At 37.6% G+C, this 21269-nt stretch overlaps 1 protein-coding gene across 1 annotated transcript in view; it reads left to right on the forward strand.

Annotated features, from left to right (window-relative positions):
* Positions 1–21269, forward strand: part of DDX10 (DEAD-box helicase 10) — a 330735-nt gene that overhangs the window by 288049 nt on the left and 21417 nt on the right. Inside the window, exon 17 of the mRNA XM_066371626.1 lies at positions 3331–3467. Within this exon, the coding sequence (XP_066227723.1) occupies positions 3331–3467 (137 nt within the window). The remainder of the gene's footprint in view (positions 1–3330; positions 3468–21269) is intronic.

Here is a 21269-nt window from a genome sequence, read left to right on the forward strand (position 1 = left end):
ATGCCAAGGGCCATCCTGGTTATGCCAGTCACACAGTACAGAGGCTATTCTCACAATTTCTCTGCACACCTTAACCCAAATTAATAAAATGTTCTCCAAGCCTCCTAAAATATTAATATTAATTCTGTAGTTTTTGGTACCTTACAACACCTGCGGGTGAAGTGGGTCAGTGGCTCCTCAGTTGGAAACAGGTGACAGACACAATTAGAATTGAAACATTTTAAAAATACAAAACTAACCTTCTAATAACAGCAGAGGATTGGAGTGATCAGAAGGAGGGAAGAATGGTTACAAGGGAGGCTCATTAGGAAGCTGGTACAATATTCACACAAGAGGAAATAGAAGCTTGGGATACCTGGGAAGTGAAAATGGGGAAGAGCACAAAGGTTGACATAGAAAGCACTGATAAATGTTTTAGGAAGTTTATAAAATATGCTGGATTCTGAGTAGTAGAAGCAGGAATTCAAAGCTTTCATAGTAAAAGTTGAGATTCAGGGTGATAAGGAGAAGACGTGGCATATGTCCAGGTTTGCATGACCTTGGTTAAGTTATTTGGTCATCTAAATCAGTTTCTTAATTTTGAAAATGGAAACAATAATTATTTTTCTTCCTACTTTATAGGGTTTGAAGATCAACTGAGATATAATGTGTGTCAGCGTTTACATATAGAGTAAATTTGTTATAGGAGAATGCTGTAACAGATGAGAACGTCTGTTTCTTCCCATCATGAAAAGTGAACACTGGCTTGGTTACATTTCTTTTTCAGATATTTTCATCAGCTCTGCTTATAATTGAATTTTTCAAATAACTATTTTAGGAAAATTTATCTTTTTTTTTTTTAGATGAAATATTTTCCCCAGAAGTTCTGAAAGTATATTTTAGGAATAGCCAGTGACACACATAGAGGTGACCCTGATCTCTGTGTGTGTGTGACCTATTTTTTTTTTTTTTTTAATTTCTCAGGGCCTTGAGAGGCAGGAGTGTGGGTGTGAAAGTAAGGATTCTTGGCTCTTGTTTTGTTTTGGGCTGAGAGGGTGGAGAGATGGGAGAATGATTAGCCAGAGACTGGCTGCAGCTTCCACCCTGAAATGCCTGAAGAGGAGACATACTGATAGGGAGGATCCATAATCAGCCATGTGAGGGGACCCATACATTGAAGAATATTACATCAGGTGTGGCATTTAGCAGGGCCAGTGGAGTCAATGCACTCTTACTTAGTGCACTCTTTCTGTTCCTCAGAAATAGCAAAACATGGCTTTCATTTATTTTAGTGCTATGTGGGTGGCTGTCCTAGAACAGTTTATCATCAGGGCAGGGACTTTTTCTTATTCATGGCTGCTTCTCCAAAATCTAGTAGTGTGTCTGGGACTATAATAGCTCCCTGTTGAATAACGGCATTTTTGTAAGGCATCTCCACAATATATACCAAACTGCTCTCTTAGACCATATTTAACATGTACATTTATGCTTCTGTGCATTTGATTCCCTGGACTATATGATGAACCCACATAGTCTAGTGGACTCTCCTTCCTTAACATCTCTCATACCTCCTCCATCTCCACTGCCACATTCTTCATCAAATCCCCTGCCTCTCCTGGATTATTGTGGTTACAAAATGATCAGAATCATCAGGCAAAAGGTTATATAGTGATCAAAATCATCTCTCTTCTGGCCTATTTTTATCTAATATTGAGGTAGTTTTGAAATTTACATGTGTGTGGACAGGAGCACTAAAACAACATTATTCCTTTTTCTCTGCTAGCTGAATTATAAGTAATAAAATGACAATTTCCCCCCACATTACCATATTTTCTCATGTGTAAGACGCACCCCTTTTCAAAAAATTAGGGGTCTAAAAACTGGGTGCGTCTTATACAGTGGTCATAGATTTATTTTTTAAATTTGCATTTCCTACTTTTTCATGCAGATGAGCAGTTGTATGAATTTTATGATGAATAAAACTTGAGTTCAATAATTTTATATAATTTTTTTTCTCAAATTTTGGGCACCAAAATTAAGGTGCGTCTTATACATGGCAGCATCTTAAACATGGGGGAGTACGTTACATTTCAGAGACTTAATAGTGATCTACTTTCAGAACCATATTTCATTTCATTTTATTTCTGAAGTAGCATGAATGTTCTTTCGTTTGAGGCATTTTTTTTTTTGTCTTTTCATTTTGGTGACTTCTTTGTGCTTGTTTCTGTGTGATAGATCTGCTATGCCACCCAGTCTTGGTAGGGTGGCCTTAGGTAGTTGTACTGTGGGACACCATGGCACAGTGTCCTTGATATCTTGCACTGGGTGCTCCAGGCATGTCCCTTGTATGGGTTATGTGGGCTCTCCTGTTGTAATTGAGTTTTGATTGCTACTGGCCCATGTGTGTGTGGGCTCAACCCTCTGGCAGGCTGACTATGAGGATCGAGGTGCTGACCACACAAAGCAGAATTCACCTCAGTAGGGTCAGGTGCCTGTCAATACAGTATCTCCCTTTGGATGTACCACTTGTAAAGCTAATTGGATCCTGCTCTGATGTCTGAACCTGGCCACTGGGTGTATTGGTTCTGGGGCCTCTTGGGAAGGACTCTGGTGCAGGTCAGTATCAGTTGCTGCCCGTGACTGTCCCTGGGTAACCTGTTTGGAGCTACAAAGAGATCTACAGTTTGTGGCCTCTTGTCCTGGGCCTGGGTGTGTGCCGGAAAGATCAAGCTGCACACCAAGGCTGGCTTTCATCAGCGCCTGGTGCACACGCTGTTAAACCCGCCTCTGTACAAGACTCAACCAATGAATTCATAAATAAGTGGGTTGACATACTGATGTTTCTCTCTCTCCCCCCTCTCTAAAATCAATAAATGAAATTATTTTTTAGAAAAGAGGCACCCATCAGCTGTTTTTATTTGTTTGTTTTTTTGTGGGGTTTTTTTGTTGTGTTTTGTTTTTGTTTTTGTTTTTGAGAGTGGCAAGGAGAGAGAGAGACAGGAACATCGAGCTGCTCCTGTATATGCCGTGACCGGGGAATTAAACCAGCAACCTCCATGCTCCAGGATGACACTTGAACCAAACACTCTAATCCCCAGCGAGGGATTAGTTTTTATTGACTTTTTTAGAGAGACAGAGAGAGGAAGGGAGAAAGAGGGGAGGGGAAAGGGAAGCATTAATTTGTTGTTTCACTCAGTTGTGCATTCTTTGGTTGCTTCCTCTGTATGCCCTGACCAGGGATTGAACTTGCAACCTTGTCGTTTTGGGACGATGCTCTTAACCAACTGAGCTAACTGGCCAGGGCCTCTATCACCTATTTTCTTAAACCACAATTTCCCTGTGTTTTCTTAGTCCAAAGATGAAGAAGAAGCCTTTCTGGATTGGAGTGATGATGATGATGATGGATTTGATCCAAGCACACTTCCAGATCCAGATAAGTACAGAAGCTCTGAAGAATCAGACAGTGAAGATACGGAAAATAAAATTAGGTATGTTTTTACCATTGGTAACATGAAATATCTGAATCTTCTCTTTTTAATTAAAAAGATGTTGTGGAGACAAATGTCTCATCCATTTTCTTATTGTTTCTATAATCCCTGTTAACAGGTATGAGTATTATAAATGCTGTTGTTTTTTTTTCTTTCATTATTCTTTTTTTCCCTTGTCTCTTTCTTCATATTCCTTTATTCTTAAGAATTTGATGCATTGGGGATTAGGGTATACTTAATACAGACAGAGGGAGGACTTTATTTTGATTCACTGTTAAAGGACTATATTGAGAGTGTTGTTAAAAATTGTCTCTGAATTTTAAAAAAGAGCCATTATACTTTTGTATTCTGTGATATAAAATTAAGTAACAAATTCATAATACAATGGAAAGCTTATACATAAACAACCCTCAACAAATTCTGTCAATTTAAAATCTGTTCATTTGTAGTGTGGATTTACTTGCTACCATGTCCAAAGCAGATGAAATGTGATGAATTGAATAATAGTATAACTTGTTCATCATTTGTTTTCAGAGTACTATGTATTAGATTACATTGAGATTCTGTTGATTTAAAAGTTGAGGTCATTGAGCTTCATGGACATTTTTAACCAATGTGCCTGTGTAGTCAGAATGTAGGTACTAATGAAAGATGAAGTTAATATGATCAAAGGGAAGAGGAAGTTGATGCAAACCCTCCCTATGGGCTAGCCCAAGTGGAGTTGGAGAAATGGGCCACAGACAGTTATTATTTTAAGTAAGAACAATAAATAAAAAGGTCATAAAAAGATTATCCCCTTATGAGAAAATACTGTGGGGAGATTATTTCAGTTATTTTTCATTTTAATCTATGCTCATTTAAATATAGAATTATTTTATAATAGTGAAAATGCTGTCCAGAATGCAGTCTACCCAAGTGATGCCAGAATCTTGAGACATTTGCTATTGTACATGCTTAGATAGTGGATAGAATAGCTTTCTAGCGTATTTGCCGACAAGGTAGTGGGTGTCAGCTTTACTACTATAAGAGTCGCCACAGATGAAAATATGATAATTTCATTAGGATTTAGAAAAATATATAAATGTATGCCATAAGGGTTAAGTAATTTAGGTTCAGGGCATTTCTAATCTTTAGAAATTGACTTTAACTATCAGTATGGTTAAGTTTGCTGCCCCTTCTGTTCTTACATAAATGTTTCTTTTTGAGAATGGCTATGGGATCCGTTTTGATAGATGTAATCTAATGACAAGTATGACTTTATATCATTAATTTCCAAATGTTTCTGTGTAATTTTACTTTCTGGTGGGAACAATAGTCAGTTCTTACAGTTTGTTGTGCAGCCATTTTTGCACATCTGTCTAGCATACCTTTGACACAGAACCAGCCTTTGTGTGTGTGTGTGTGTGTGTGTGTGTGTGTATGTGTGTGTATTTTTCAAAAGTTAGAAGCAGGGAGGCAGACAGACTCCTGCATGCGCCTGACTGGGATCCACCTGGCATGCCCACCGGGGGGCAATGCTCTGCCCATCCGGGGCGTTGCTCCATTGCAGCCAAAGCCATTCTAGTACCTGAGGCAGAGGCCATGGAGCCATCCTCAGCGCCCAGGCCAACTTTGTTCCAGTGGAGCCTTGACTGCAGGAGGAGAAGAGAGAGACAGAGAGGAAGGAGAAGGGGAAGGGTGGAGAAGGAGATGGGTGCTTCTCCTGTGTGCCCTGGCCAGGAATCGAACCCAGGACTTCCACACTCTGGGCCAACGCTATGCCGCTGAACCAACCGGCCAGGGCCTCAGCTTTTATTTATATATATATATATATATATATATATATATATATATATATATATATATATATATATATATATATAATTGAATTTTTAGAGAGAGAGAGAGGAAGGGAGACAGAGAGAGAAACACTGACTTGTTGCTCCACCTATTTATGCATTTATTGGTTGATTCTTATATGTGCCCTGACTGGGGATTGAACCCACAACCTTGGCATGTTGGGATGATGCTGTAACCAAGGCCAAGAATCAGCCTTTTATAGTCATTGTCCAGATGTTAGTATTCCTTCTATATCTGATTCATAAGGATTTTTTCCTAACATTTTTATGGTAGTTTCTGGGTCATCCTTAATTTGTTTTTAGCAGACATTTCATGTCATAGTTCTGGCATTTCTTACCCTTAGAGTGGCACTTCCTTGCTACCACCTAGTTAATTTGGTTTGTTGTCTAATAGCTTCATGTGTGTTAGCCTCTTAATTAGCCAGTAAATGCTTTGTAGCTAGAAACTCAGTTTTTTTGTTCCAGTACCTCCGGCACCAGCTTCTGCTCCTATCCCCGACATTAATGTCAGGCACTAAGAAGACCCTGAAATATTTGAATTGATTGATTGGTAAAAGATTTATAGAGTTAAAATGAAAACTCTAATGATAAGCAGCTATGCAGTTGGTCCTAAAAGCTTAAGTGATACAAGAGATGACAGAATGATGGGTGGAGAATTGAAAGAAGCCAAGTTGAGATAGTATAATAGTGGTGGACATGGAGGTAAAAGTACTTTGAGATGCCAGAACATTCTAACTTAAAGATAAAGTTTCAGATGGAAAATATTTAACCATTAGTTAAAAATTAAAATACTTTTAATTTTAAGCATAGCTAGTAGTAACTCTGCATCAGTGGCAATTGAAAAGAATAGGTAAACTTAACCTTTAGCTGAAGAAAAATTCTTTTGTTGAAGAAAATATCAACAAGGACTTTATTCCTTTAGCCATTTAAAAGGCTTCCTTAGTTAGTTGCCTTTGGTTTACCAACAGTGATTGTCTAGTCAAACTCCTCCTTATTAGATGAAGAAACCAAGGCATCACCGGATAAAATAGTGATTTGTTTGTGTTCACAACACAAGTTAGGGACATTGTGAACTGCCCAGATCAAATTGATTCCCTACGTCTAATACATACTCCAGTCAGGTTAGTGGAGTTACTCTAGCATTAGGAGAGGTAGCTTCAGAAAACTTCCTAAAGACAAATTTGTTGTCATTTGGCTGAAGGACTACAGGATAGATTTGAGTAGACCATGGTTTCCCAGCTTTAACATACTGAGATTCTGGCCCAGATAATTCTTTGGTTGGGGGAGTCGGGGGTGGAAGAATGCTTGGGAATGATTGTTGGCTGTTTAGCATCATCCCTGGCCTCTTCCACTAGCACCTCCGTGGTTGGGCAAACCACAAATATCTGGCAGCAGATATTGCCAGATATCCCTCAGGGAGCAAATCTCCCACAGTTGAGAACCACTGGACTAAACCCAGAATGGCAGGTGCATATTACTGGTATTTAATTTTCCCATCCCATAGTCAGGGTAGGCTTTGTCTATATTCCTTTCCATTTAGCCCAAGTAGTTCTCCTCAATACAGTATTTATTAACCTATTGGGATTGGTACAGAAGATAAAACCTATATGCCATTCTTGGACTAGAATGCTGGATTTAGGGTAAGTTACAAGTAGTAGTCTACATGTGAAATTTCTGTTTGTGCTCTAATTTTCATTTTCCTTCTTTTTTCCCTGCTCTCTTAAGATCACCTCAATGGCAATGAATAAATATATATGTAAACTAAATCCAAATTTGTTTTGTATAAGAGAAAGTATTCACAAGTAAATCCATATATACTATAGGCCCTAGCTGGTTAGCTCAGTCAGTTAGAGCATTGTCCCAAAACACCAAGGTTGTGGGTTCGATCCCTGCTCAGAGCACATATAAGAAGTGACCAATGAATGCACAATTAACTGGAACAACAAATGAATCCTTTTCTCCTTCCCCCCTTCTCTGTCTCTCTGAAATCAAATTAAAAAATAAATACATAAACATTAGAAATTTGACAGTAGTGATTGCTGCTAATTATAATTAATAGCTCTAATATAATTTTTCTGTATTGTTACAGTTTGGCTATATTTTTTTCCTTTGCCTCTCTTATATGACTAGATGCTAAGATTTAAAAAAAATTATTGATTGTATTTAGAGAGAGGGAGGAAGTGAGAGAAACACTGATTTGTTGTTTCACTTATCCATGTATTATTCATTGGTTGATTCTTTTATGTACCCTGACCGGGGATTGAACCCACAACCATAGCATGTCAGGACGACACTGTAACCAGCTGAACTACTTAACCAGGGCTCTAAATACCAGATTTTATGACACTGCTTTAGATGGTCCTCATGGTATAGTCACAGGTATTATTTATTGCATTGTTTTTAGTTGCCACTCAGTAATTGTAGGAACAGCTAGTGTTCCGGCCTCTTGGTCATCTTCTCTAACCCCGTAGGTTATTCTCTGGGTGTTGACTTTGCATTTTCAGAAATAAATTTACTCTTATGGGACTAGATACACCAATTAAAAAATGGCTATTTGTACCAAAGTCACTAGCATAAGCTAACTTCTTTGGAAATTTTTTCTGGGTTTGTCTTTCTTTTCTCTTCCCTTCCCTTCCCTTCCCTTCCCTTCCCTTCCCTTCCCTTCCCTTCCCTTCCCTTCCCTTCCCTTCCCTTCCCTTCCCTTCCCTTCCCTTTCCTTTCCTTCCTTTCCCTCTCTCTCTCTCTCTCTCTCTCTCTCTCTCTTTCTTTCTTGTTTCTAATTTTTATTAATTTTAATTTATTGTGTTAACATGGATTCAAGTGTCCCACTCAATAAAACACTCTTTCCCCCTACACTCGTGTTCCCCATTACACCTCTCTTAACCTCCATTCCCTTAATCCCTTCCTCCTTCCCTCTGGGATTTGTTATCCTGTTACCTGTATCTGTGTGTTATGTATTTATAATTTCACTAATCCCTTCACCTTTTCTGATCCCATCCCCTCATCCCCCTTCCCTCTGACTGCTGTCCCTCTGGTCCCTGTGACCCTGCTTCTGTCTCTATTCCGTTCCTCAGTTCACTTTGTTTGTTAGATTCCACGTGTAAATGAAATCATATGATATTTTTTCTTTCTCTGCCTGGCTTATTTCACTTAACATAATAATCTCCAGGTCCATCCATGTCATCGCAAAAGTAAGATTTCCTTCTTTTTCACAGCCGCCTAGTATTCCATTGTTTATATGCACCACAGCTTTTTAATCCACTCATCCACTGACGTACACGTGGGCTGTTTCCAGATCTTGGCTGTTGTAAACAATGCTGCAATATACATGGGGTGCATATCTTTTTTTGAATATATTCTTAAAAGTGGGACAGCTGAGTCAAAAGGCAGTACCATTTTTAATTTTTTGAGGAATCTCCATACTGTTTTCCACAGTGGCTGCACAAGTCTGCGTTCCTACCAGCAGTGCAGGAGGGTTCCCTTTTCTCCACACCCTCAACAGCACTTATTTTGTGTTAATTTGTTAATGACCATCATTCTGACAAGTGTGAGGTGATATCTCACTGTGGTTTTAATTTGCATTTCTCTGATGATTAGTGATGTTGAATATTTTTTCATATGCCTATTGGCCATTTGTGTGTCTATTCAGTTCTTTTGCCCTTTTTTTTATTTTTGTATTTTTCCGAAGTTAGAAGTGGGGAGGCAGTTGGACGGACACCTGCATGCGTCAGACCAGGATCCACCCATCATGCCCACCAGGGGGCGATGCTCTGCCCTTCTGCAGCCTTGCTCCATTGCAGCCGGAGCCATTCTAGCACATGAGGTGGAGGCCATGGAACCATCCTCAGTGCCCCCACAAACTGCTCCAGTGGAGCCTTGGCTATGGGACGGGAAGAGAGAGAGAGGAAGGGGAAGGGGAAGGGTGGAGAAGCAGATAAGCACTTCTCCTATGTGCCCTGGTTCGGAATTGAACCCAGATCTTCTGCACACTGGGCTGATGCTCTACTGCTGAGCCAACTGGCCAGGGCTTCCTTTGCCCAATTTTTAATTGTATTGTTTACCTTCCTGATGTTGAGTTTTATCGATAGAAGTTCTTTATAAATTTTGGATATTAACCCCTTATTAGATGTATTGACAAATATGTTCCCCCATTGTGTGGGTTGTCTTTTTAATTTGTTAATACTTTTGCTGTGCAAAAGCTTTTTGGTTTAATATAGTCTCATTTTTTATTTTGTTCTTTATTTCACTTGCCCATAGAGATAAATCAGCAAGTACATTGCTATGAGAGATAATCAGAGTTTACTGCCTGTTTTCTTCCAAGATGTTTATAATTTCATGACTTACATTTAAGTCTTTTATCCATTTTGAGTTTATTTTTGTGAATGGTATAAGTTGGTGGTCTAGTTTCATTTTTTATTTTTTTGCATGTACCTGTCCAATTTTCCCAACACCATTTTTTTAAAAATAATTTTATTTTTTTAATGGGGCGACATCAATAAATCAGGATACATATATTCAAAGATAACAAGTCCAGGTTATGTTGTCATTCAATTATGTTGCATACCCATCACCCAAAGTCAGATTGTCCTCTGTCACCTTCTATCTAGTTTTCTTTGTGCCCCTCCCCCCCCTTTTCCCTCTCCTTTCCCCCCTCCCCCCGTAACCACCACACTCTTATCAATGTCTCTTAGTTTCACTTTTATGTCCCACCTACGTATGGAATAATGCAGTTCCTGGTTTTTTCTGATTTACTTATTTCACTTCGTATCATGTTATCAAGATCCCACCATTTTGCTGTAAATGATCCGATGTCATCATTTCTTATGGCTGAGTAGTATTCCATAGTGTATATGTGCCACATCTTCTTTATCCAGTCATCTATTGACGGGCTTTTTGGTTGTTTCCATGTCTTGGCCACTGTGAACAATGCTGCAATGAACATGGGGCTGCATGTGTCTTTACGTATCATTGTTTCTGAGTTTTGGGGGTATATACCCAGTAGAGTTCCCAACACCATTTATTAAAGAGACTGTCTTTACTCCATTGTATATTCTTACCTCCTTTGTCGAATATCAATTGACCGTAAAGGCATGGGTTTATTTTTGAGTTCTCTGTTCTGTTTTATTGATCTGTATGCCTGTTCTTATGCCAGTACCAAGCTGTTTTTGATTACAATGGCCTTGTAGTATAACTTGATATCAGGAAGTGTGATACCTCCCACTTTATTCCTCATTTTAAAAAAATGCTTTGGCTATTCGTGTTTTTTGGTTTCATATAAATTTTTGGAATATTTGTTCTATATCTTTGAAGTATGCCATTGGTATTTTAATAGGAATTGCGTTGAATTTATAGATTGCTTTGGCTAGTATAGACATTTTAATGATGTTTATTCTTCCTAGCCATGAGCATGGTATATGCTTCTACTGGTTTGTGTCTTCCTTGATATCTTTTTTCAATGTCTTATTATTTTCTGAGTACAAGTCTTTTACCTCCCTGGTTAAATTTGCTCTGAGGTACATTATTTCTTTTGTTGCAGCAGTGAAGGGGGTTGTTTCCTTAATTTCTCTCTCTGACAGTTTATTGTTGGTATATAAAAACGCCACTCATTTCTGAATATTAATTTTATACCCTGCCACCTTGCCGAATTCATTTATCAGGCCTAGTAGTTTTTTAACTGACACTTAAAAGTTTTCTATGTACAGTATCATGTCATCAGCAAATAATGATAGTTTTACTTCTTCTTTTCCAATTTGGATGTGTTTTACCTCTTCTTCTTGTCTGAGTGCTGTGGATAGGACTTCCAGAACTATGTTGAATAAGAGTGGTCAAAGGGGGCACCCCTGACTTGTTCCTGATCTTAAGGGAATTTGCTTTTAATTTTTGCCCATTGAGTGTGATGTTGGCTGTGGGTTTGTCATAGATGGCCTTTATTAGGTTGAGTATGTTCCCTGTATTCCCACTTTGCTGAGAATTTTGATCATAAATGGGTGCTGAATTTTATCACATGCTTTTTCTGCATCTATTGATATAATCATGTGATTTTTATCCTTCCTTTTGTTTACCTGATGAATCACATTTATTGATTTGTAAATATTGTACCAGTCTTGCCTTCCTGGAATAAATCCCACTTGATCTTGATGTATGATTTTTCTATGTATTGCTGGATTCGGCTTGCTAATATTTTGTTGAGAATTTTAGCATCTACGTTCATCAGGGATATTGGCCTATAGTTTTCTTTTTTTTATAGTGTTTTTACCTAGTTTTAGAAGGAGGATAATGTTTGCCTCATAAAAGGAGCTTGGAAGTCTTTCCCCCTCTTGAATTTTTTGAAATAGCTTGAGAAGGATAGGTGTTAGTTCTTCTGAATGTTTGGTAAAATGCACCTGTGAAGCCATCTGTTCCAGGACTTTTATTTGTTGGGAGTTTTTTGATAACTGTTTCAATTTCATTTGTTGTAATCTGTCTGTTTAGGTTTTCTGATTCTTCCAGATTGAGTTTTGAAAGACTGTATATTTCTAGGAATTTATCCATTTCACCAAGGTTGTCCAATTTTTTTGCATATACGTCTTCATAGTGTTTTCTTACAATCCTTTTGTATTTCTGAGGTGTCAGTTACTTCTCCACTTTCATTTCTAATTTTATTTATTTGAGTCCTCTTTTTTTCTTGATGAGTCTGGTTAAAGGTTTGTCAATCTTGTTTACCTTTTCAAAGAACTAGCTCTTGGTTCCATGGGTCTTTTGTATTATTTTTTAGCTTCTATGTCATTTATTTTCACTCTGATCTTTATTATTTTCTTTCTTCTACTTCCTCTGGCCTTTATTGTTCTTTTTCTAGTCCTCTTAGGTGCAGGATTAAGTTGTTCATTTGAGCTTTCTCTTGCCTCTTAAGGTATGCCTGTAATGCTATGAACTTCCCTCTGAGGACTGCTTTTGCTGTGTCCTATAAATTTCGACTTGTTGTATTCTCATTATCATTTGTTTCAAGGAAACTTTTTATTTCTTCTTTGATCTCCTTGTGAACCCATTCGTTATTTAATAACATGCTATTTAACTTCCAAGTGTTTCAATGTTTTTCAGTTTTTCTGTTGTTGTTGATTTCTAGTTTCATGCCATTGTGATCAGAGAAGATACTTGATATGATTTTCATCTTAAATTTATTGAGACTTGTTTTGTGTCCTAACATGTTGTCTATCCTAGAGAATGTAACATGAGCACTTGAAAAAAATGTATATTCTGCTGCTTTGGAGTGAATGGTTCTGAAGATAGCAATTAAATCCAGTTGCTGTGGTGTGTCATTTAAATGTTTCTTTGTTAATTTTCTGTCTGGAGGATCTATCCATTGATGTTAGTGGGGTATTAAAATCCCCCTACTAGTATGGTATTGCTGTTAATCTCGCCCTTTACATCTATCAAAATCTGCTTTATATTGAATATTTAGGTACTCATATTAGGCATATAAATATTTACAGTAGTTATATTCTGTTGGATTGCTCCCTTTATCATTATGTAGTGACCTTCTTTATCCCTCAGATAAAAGTATTACTACCCCAGTTTTTTTTTTCATTTATATTTGCATGAAATACTTTATTTCATCCCTTCACTTTCAGAGTATGTGTATCTTTTATTCTGAGGTGGTTCTGTTGTAGACAGCATTTGTATGGGTCCTGTTTTCTTATACATGCAGCTATTATATGTCTTGATTGGAGCATTTAATTCATTTTCATTTAAGGTTATTATTGATATGTACTTATATATTGCCATTGTATTCTTTAAATCTAAACCTCTTTTTCTCGATTTCTTTTTTTTTTTTTCTTTCTCTTTTTACAGCAGGCCCCTTAACATTTCTTGCAGTACTGGTTTGGTTGTAATGAATTCCTTCGGTCTTTTTCTTTTTCTTTTTGTCTAGGAAGCTCTTTATTTCTCCTTCAATTTTAAACAGCCTTGCTTGATCATGTAGTCTTGTTTGTAGGTTCCTGTTTTGCATCACTTTCAATGTTTCTTGCCAATCCCTTTTGGCCTCAAGTGTTTCTGTTGAGAAGTCGAATGTCATCCTTATGTGGGCTCCTATGTAGGTAATTAACTGCCTTTCTCTTGCAACTTTTAGTATTCTTTCTTTGTTTCCCAACTTTGGTGAGTATTTCTTTTTTCTTCACTATGGTGACATTCATAAATATTGGGTAACACATTTGTTTCTCTACATGGGAAGATACTTAGTTGATAGAAAATAGGCAAAAGAGAGCTGGACTTAATGGGGAATGACTGACTCTGAGGTCAGTAATTGTACTTCTGCCCTCCTCTGCTCAGTGCATAGCCATGGTAGATTGAAAGTCCCCTGCACCCTCCTTAGAATTATCAGAATTAACCTCTCTAACACAGACTCCAAAGGGATTCTGATATGCAAGATCCAAGTCCTTTAAGTTAGCGTGACAAAAAGAGACCTCTTGCTTATATGGTGGTCCCAGGGACAATTACAGTGACGTGACCATGAGTTCCTTTTAGGGAGTTTTAAGAATGTTGGCATTTAAAGTTTCGTTTACTCTCAGTGAGTAATCTACCACCCTGCCCCCCCTACGGAGGATGTCAGCTGGTTAGTCAGCAGCACAAACTTTAAGCTTTTGTGTGTGTGTGCTATTTTGCAAAACAAGTATAGAAGGTGGAGCTTGCTCTGATGGTTTCTTGTTTCTTCCCATATCTTCATGTTTCAGATTGGTCCTGGATATGTGTTACCCTGTGGCTTTCATTTCTGGTCCCTCCTTTGGAACTATGGAATTAGCATAGGTAGAATCAATACAAAGTATTAGGATTTGTTGTTACTAAAATATAGAGAAAAATTTGGTAGAAGCCTAGCTCTGTGCTGCAGTGGACTTTGTAAGGTCATAGAATTTAGTGTTTTGCTAGGAATACACACAACTATGTATTCTTATCTCCATTGAGCTTTTGTATAGACTTTATACCTTTTGAGGAAAAAAAAGATCTCAAATGCTGCAATGGTCTTTTTGCTCATAAATGATTTCTCCTTTCTCTACCAAATACTGCATATAATATAGTTGTACTGCTTTCACAAAAAAAAATATTTAGACAAGTTTCTCTATGTGGTTCCAAGAACTGGAGTAAGGACCTTCAGCATTGTTTAAATCACATTCTACTTAAAAGTTTAAAATATCCTCTTGATCTGTTAGTTCCTAGCTTGTTGTAGTATTTCCTCCATCATTGTTTCAAGGAAGAATTTTTTTTTTAACGACTCATGTGCCAGGTGTAGTGATGCAGGTTCAGAGAATAAAACATTAAGCAAGAAAAATACTTTTCCTGCATGGAGGTTACAGATAGCCAAGCATAGAATTACAACAGTGTGATGGGTGAGGCCATGGGGAGGGTGAATGTAGGGAATGAACAAATGGTGGAGGGAACCTGGGCTTGATGAATCCAAAGGAGCTTCCCACAGGAAGGTGGCATCAAAGGTAAACCTGAAGTAAGTTTGTCTTTCTGAGCAAGGAGAAGGGTAAATTAGCTTCTGAAGAGTGTGACCACTGAAGTGAGCCAAGAATGCCTTTAACCATATTCCAATTAAACCCTTCTTTCAATTAAATGGGTCCTTTTAGCTGTGCCTCACAGCTGAGAGATTGGGTTCTGAGCATGTAATATAAGATTAATTTTTGTGTATCTAGTAGTGTTCATCATGTTTGGTTTGTGGCCATCTTCATGTGAATTGCTAATGGTGTGAAAATTCACAGAGTATTGAATTTGATGAAATAGAAGCAGCTGGATGTTTCAGATATTCATTATCCAGTCACATTAAGTTTTTAATATTTATAATCTTAACCTTTCTTTTTCTAACAAAAAAGGAAAAAGAAAAAGGTTGTGGCTAGACTCTACTGACTTCCATCAATCTTTTCTTTACAGACCATGATCTCTAGCTAAGACAATTTGCTTTATAAAGAACTTGTTATATTGTGGGGTGTTTGATAGGTGGCATTAATTAATGACCAATTAATTAGATCTATAATTTGTACTGAGACTATTGGCTTAATTTAGCAGTGATAAATTCTGTAAGGCTTGATACCTTTTTCTGTTCAGAGTAAAGGTTTCACATCTAATATATATATATTTAGCTGTTCTTTTTGCCTACTCTGTCTGACACAGCTCTGAATCAAAAGACTGATCAAGGATTTTTGTCTGTTCTATTATTTTTCATTTGTCTGAGGTTCTTGTTTTGTTTTGTTTCTAAAATATGTTCCTTATGAGTTTTCTGTGTTGGGTGAAATTGCCCATCTTTAGGAGGGTATCTCTTCCATGAAGGAGATGAGCCACTTTTTTAATCTCTGTGGTTTCTCCTCATGTTAATGTAAATAAATTACTGCCCAGTGACTACTCTTCCAAGACTTTACAATTAGCTCTGTAATATATGAAAGGCTTTTCACTGGAAAAGAAATGTCTCGTCTTAAAGATGAATTTCTGGGGAAGGATATTTCCAGAAAGCATTTTAATTTTCTTCTTAACTATTTTTGGGTCTGGATATATTACATTTTATAGTTTCTATAAATTTTAGTGGTATTACTAGTATCAAATTATAGGCGATGATTTTTAAAGGGATTTTTCTTATTCAAAGTCTAGCTAATTTTTTTTTTTTATCTTATTGACTGTCGTTTCTACTTACTCAAATCCCTGTTTTTTGGCGAATGTAGTTGTGGGTGGCAGATGTTGGAAGATCGACTTTAATGGTATATCAACTTTATTGTATGCCTGCCATTCTTTCCTTTTACTCTCCTTAACTTCCTGATTCCAGAATGCCTAGCTGCTTTCAGGATAAAAATCTCTATCACTCTTCTTATTTGTGAAATACAAAGTTCCATGAACTATCGAATTTCATAGAGCTATTATAAGAACTTCATGAATTATAGGTGATAGGAGTTAATTTACTTGACTTTCTTTAAATCATGTTCCTTTTGTCTTTCTTCCTTTTGCTATTGCCCTAAAAATAAAACAAGAATATTCTGTGTGATATATAGCATGAGTGGAGAAATTTCCAAGGTAGATTGTTAGATGGGTTAGGGAAAGGCAGTATTATATTGTCTGGGAAAAGATTGCTACCCATTGAGGGAAAGTATTTCCTGGAGTGAGGGTTGGGAAAGGGAAGTCATATTTTGAGAAGTTAGGGTTTTGGAATCTTGCATATTGACTTGACTTGGAATCTCCATTTTTATTTATTTATTTATTATTCATCTATTTTTTTGTGACAGACAGAGAGGGACAGATAGGGACAGACAGACAGGAAGGAGCGAGATGAGAAGCATCAATTCTTTGTTGCGACTCCTTAGTCTCTTTAGTTGTTCGTTGATTGCTTTTTCATATGTGCCTTGACCAGGAGGCTACAGCAGAGAGAGTGACCCCTTGCTCAAGCCAGCGACCCCACACTCAAGCTGGTGAGCCTGCACTCAAGCTGGATGAGCCTGCGCTCAAGCTGGCAACCTCAGGGTTTGGAACCTGGGTCCTCTGCATCCCAGTCCAATGCTCTATCCACTGCGCCACTGCCTGGTTAGGCTGGAGTCTGAGTTTTTAGAATATACTCTCTATTCCTGTGTTATTTAGTGACCCACTGAATGACTGTCATTCAGTGATAGTTATGAGTTATGTTTCAGAAGTGCTAGGGTCTCTAAGAAGATGGATGAATGGCTTGGATGCCATGAGGCAAGATGAACATTTAGCAAGGGTGCTGGACCACCCACTAGTGTTCTCTTGCTGCTGCCCTGGTTCTAGTGCATTGTAACTTTGTTTTCACTGATAAGACCATTGAGGAAGACACTCTCTTAGGACCATCCTTTTTTCATTTCACTTTCCTTCCTGTAGAATGCATTCACACCAAATGACTGTGTAACATTTCCACCACTTAGTTACACCATAATTTCCTTATCCACTCTCCTTTTTAGAGTTTTAGGTTGTACTCAAGCTTAGGTTTTTGGTACTGTTGTTTGTTTTTGTTTTTGCCATTTTAACTAATTCTTTAATGGACTCCTATTTTGAAGATTGGGTTATCCTTCTCGACATCATTCACAGGACTAATAAAGAGTAAGACTAAAGTATAAAACTTAATTCTTCAGATAGCTGGAACACTGGGGACATGCTTGGTTTGGTGATGATATTGAGTATTGAAAACTATGATCTTGAGTATTAAAAACTAATCAGTGAAAGCTGATTTGCTTCTGGGGAACACAGATATTCTACATACAGATTAGTAACAAGAAAAAGATGCAGTACAACCCAGTTGGGTGTTTATGTGTTTTGTTTTGTTTTGTTTTGAATGGAGAGAAGGAAAATAATTATGTTTTCTGTATTGCTGCAGAGCAGGGATTCTTAACCTGGGGTCTGTGGATGAGCTTTAGGGGGATCACAAACGTCTTGAAATTGTTTCTAAAATGATGGTGTGGGTGTGCGTGCAGCATGGACACTCCCATGCACTTACCTGGAAAGGGGGTCTTGAATTTTTATCCAATTCTCGTTTGTGAACAACAACAACAAAAAGATTGGGGACCAAAACTGTTTGCATTCCCAAATGATGTGTGCGTGTTTTAGAAGGGGACATGTACATGGATCTGTGGTGGGGTGCCGTCCTCAGCCTGCTGTCTCCCTCTCACCACACCCAGCCTTTTCTGACTATTAGAATTCTGATCTAAGAGGACATCTTCTGCTCTTGCAGCTATGTTTGTAATGAACTCTGAGCCAATAAATCTCTTCTTTGACTGAATTGTTTTTAGTACTGAGCTGCTAGAAAAGAGACATTAAAGGACACGATACATTTTCAGTTCCATTTCTGTATGCAGTAGCCTTCACCCTCAGAAGGAAGCTGGGCACATTTTGTGGAATGTACTGCAGTAATTAATCTTCGTGAAGACTGTTGCCATAGCCTTGTAAATTAAAATTTATGACGAGGGGAAAAGTCTCTGGCACAGCATATTTGAATACCAGAATGTCAATACTTAAGGATAGGTGTAAAGATTTCTGAGAATTTTTTAATGGTCTCAAGCTCATTTATTATTAGCTTAAAATTCTTTAGGAAGAAGTCTGAGCATTTATTGATATGAATGAAAGAGGGAGAGTTTTATACAAATATGGGCACAGAATGGACTTTAGATTGCTGAGTTATTGGTAGCTTTTCACACACAATTTGGCAGCATGTTGTAGAAGGACACCCAGAGGTCTCTGTGTGAGTGACTCTTCACAGGGCTCCACCTCAGTTCCCAGCTAGTCTGCAGCTAGATCATTCCTCAACTTCACCTGATTTTCTTTTTCTGGCATTCTAAAAAAGAAAAGGAATAGGTTGAAAAAGCCTCATTCTATAGTGAAGGGACTGCACTGTCCTGACTTTTGTTAGATTTCTGAATAGGCTTGTGCAGAGATGTTGCTCTTCCATTTATGGTGTAATATAAACTCACACACTTTAATTGTACATGAATGAATGCAGCCTCCACAGAAGTTAGGCGCCCTGACGCGAGGCAGCATGAATGACCCTCTCTGGCTGCATGGCTCTTGTTCAGTGTCAGGCTTATAGAGTCCCTAGTGATTTTGTTGCCACTTTATAACTTAATTATTGGGACTGCTTGCCCAGCGTCCTTGGAAGTTTAGTGCTCATCACTACACTGTGTTTCTGTAAACCTCTGCATACACCAGGGGAGAAGTTGAGGTTTTCCCATAGATATTTTCTTCTATGGTGCCTTGGCCACAATCATACCAGACAGTGCTTGGAACATTCTAGAAGCTTGAAATAGTGGTTCTAAGTGCAGCATTGTTGTAACCCAGGAAATGTGGTTTCCAGGTTACAGAGAATGTTCTGATCTCTTTTTATTAGAGTTAATTCACACATTATTTATTTAACATATGCTGTTTATCAATAGGCCATATTCCTATTCATGGCAGGTACTAATGATTATATTCTTCTTGATGCATCGTATTATCCATTCCACCCCTTCCCACATCTGCAAGTCTGTTAGCTAAAGCTTTCTAAGGATCAGCGAGAGAATTTAAAAACACCAAGTGGAATAAGAACTAGTAGTTTCCTCTATGTGGAAAAATATGATGTCAGTGTAACAGTCTCCCTCCTTTGCCTTTCTTTATCAATACAGAGGAATCTAAGCTGTGTCGGCTCCTGGCAGAATGATCTCAGGAGCATCTGTGTTACAAAAAATAGTTGCTACAGCATATATAATATATGAGTTACCTAGTTTCTGTGAACCAACAGACCAAATACCTTGCCCACATGCATCACTGCATATATATTGTAGTTTGGAAATATTGATCTATATGCCATTATCATAAACCTTGCAATATGGGGAGAAGAAGGAGTTTTGGGAAATTAAGTCTGTTAAAACAAAGGCAGGCTATTTGGCCTTGTGGGAAAACTGTGGCTTTGGGGATTACATAAACAAAGTTGAATCTTAAGATCTAAATTTTTCAAAGAAAAGAATCTTACTTTCTTTTGCAAGATGTGGACCATGGACAAGTTACTTAATCTCTTGACTTTCAGTTTTAATCATCAGTCAAGTGAAGATAGTTCTTATGGTTCACAGTTATCTTGAAGATATAAAGAGGGTGAAAAGAGATACTAATTGGGTCACTAATCTATGGTAATCATTTTAACTAAAAGCAAAACAGTGTTATGAGTTTTTTAAATGAGTGTATACATTTACAAGAATAGAATTTAATGTCCTCTAAGAAATCTCCTTGAGTGACATCATAGAAATGGCGCCGTGAGGACACGGACCGAAAAATCTCCCCAAAATTTCAACAAGTTCAACCACCAGAGACAGAAAAACCTATTCTTAGAGCATCCGAGAGTTTCACACCCTGAAGGCAAACCTATCAACAAGACCACCCTCAGATGCCATTAAGAAAAAGGAAATCAAATATCATGGATACAAAAGAAAGAGAAGTAACACAGATAGATGTGGAAAAATCTATGGAGAAAAAAATTTAATATATTGGAAACCTTGGAGCTAAATGACAGAGAATTTAAAATAGAAATCCTAAAAATACTCAGAGATATACAAGAAAACACAGAAAGGCAATTTAGGGAGCTCAGAAAACAACTCAACAAACACAAAGAATATATTAGCAAGGAAATTGAAACTATAAAAACAAATCAAACAGAAATGAAAAACTCAATTCATGAACTGAAAAATGAGGTAACAAGCTTAGCTAATAGAACAGGCCAGATAGAAGATAGGATTAGTGACATAGAAGACAAGCAATTTGAGGCACAACAGAGAGAAGAAGAGAGAGACTCAAAAATTTAAAAAAATGAGAAAGCCATACAGGAATTGTCTGACTCCATCAAAAAGAAGAACATAAGAATAATAGGTATATCAGAGGGAGAAGAGAGAGAAAATGGAATGGAGAATTTATTCAAACAATTAATAGATGAGAACTTCCCAAGCCTGTGGAAAGAACTAAAGCCTCAAATTCAAGAAGCAAACAAAACACCGAGTTTTCTTAACCCCAACAAACCTACTCCAAGGCACATCATAATGAAAATGGCACAAACCAACGACAAAGAAAAAATTCTCAAGGCAGCCAGGGAAAAGAAGAATACAACATATAAAGGAAGGCCTATTAGATTATCATCAGATTTTTCAGCAGAAACTCTACAAGCTAGAAGAGAGTGGACTCCAATATTTAAAGTCATGAAAGAGAGGAACTTTCAGCCACGAATACTATACCCATCAAAGTTATCCTTCAAGTACGAAGGAGAAATAAAAACATTCACAAATACAGAAAAGATGAGGGGATTTATCATCAGAAAACCCCCACTCCAGGAAATACTAAAGGGGGTTTTCCAACCAGATCCAAAGAACAAAACAAAACAAAACCACACGTAAAAGCTCCACCAAGAACACAATAAAACCAAATTTAAACTGTGACAACAAAAGCAAAAAAAAAAAAGGAGAGAGGACAGAGATTAACAGTAGCAAAAGAT

The sequence above is a fragment of the Saccopteryx leptura genome, chromosome 1 (genome assembly GCF_036850995.1).
Source record: "Saccopteryx leptura isolate mSacLep1 chromosome 1, mSacLep1_pri_phased_curated, whole genome shotgun sequence".
Classification (NCBI taxonomy): Eukaryota; Metazoa; Chordata; class Mammalia; order Chiroptera; family Emballonuridae; genus Saccopteryx; species Saccopteryx leptura.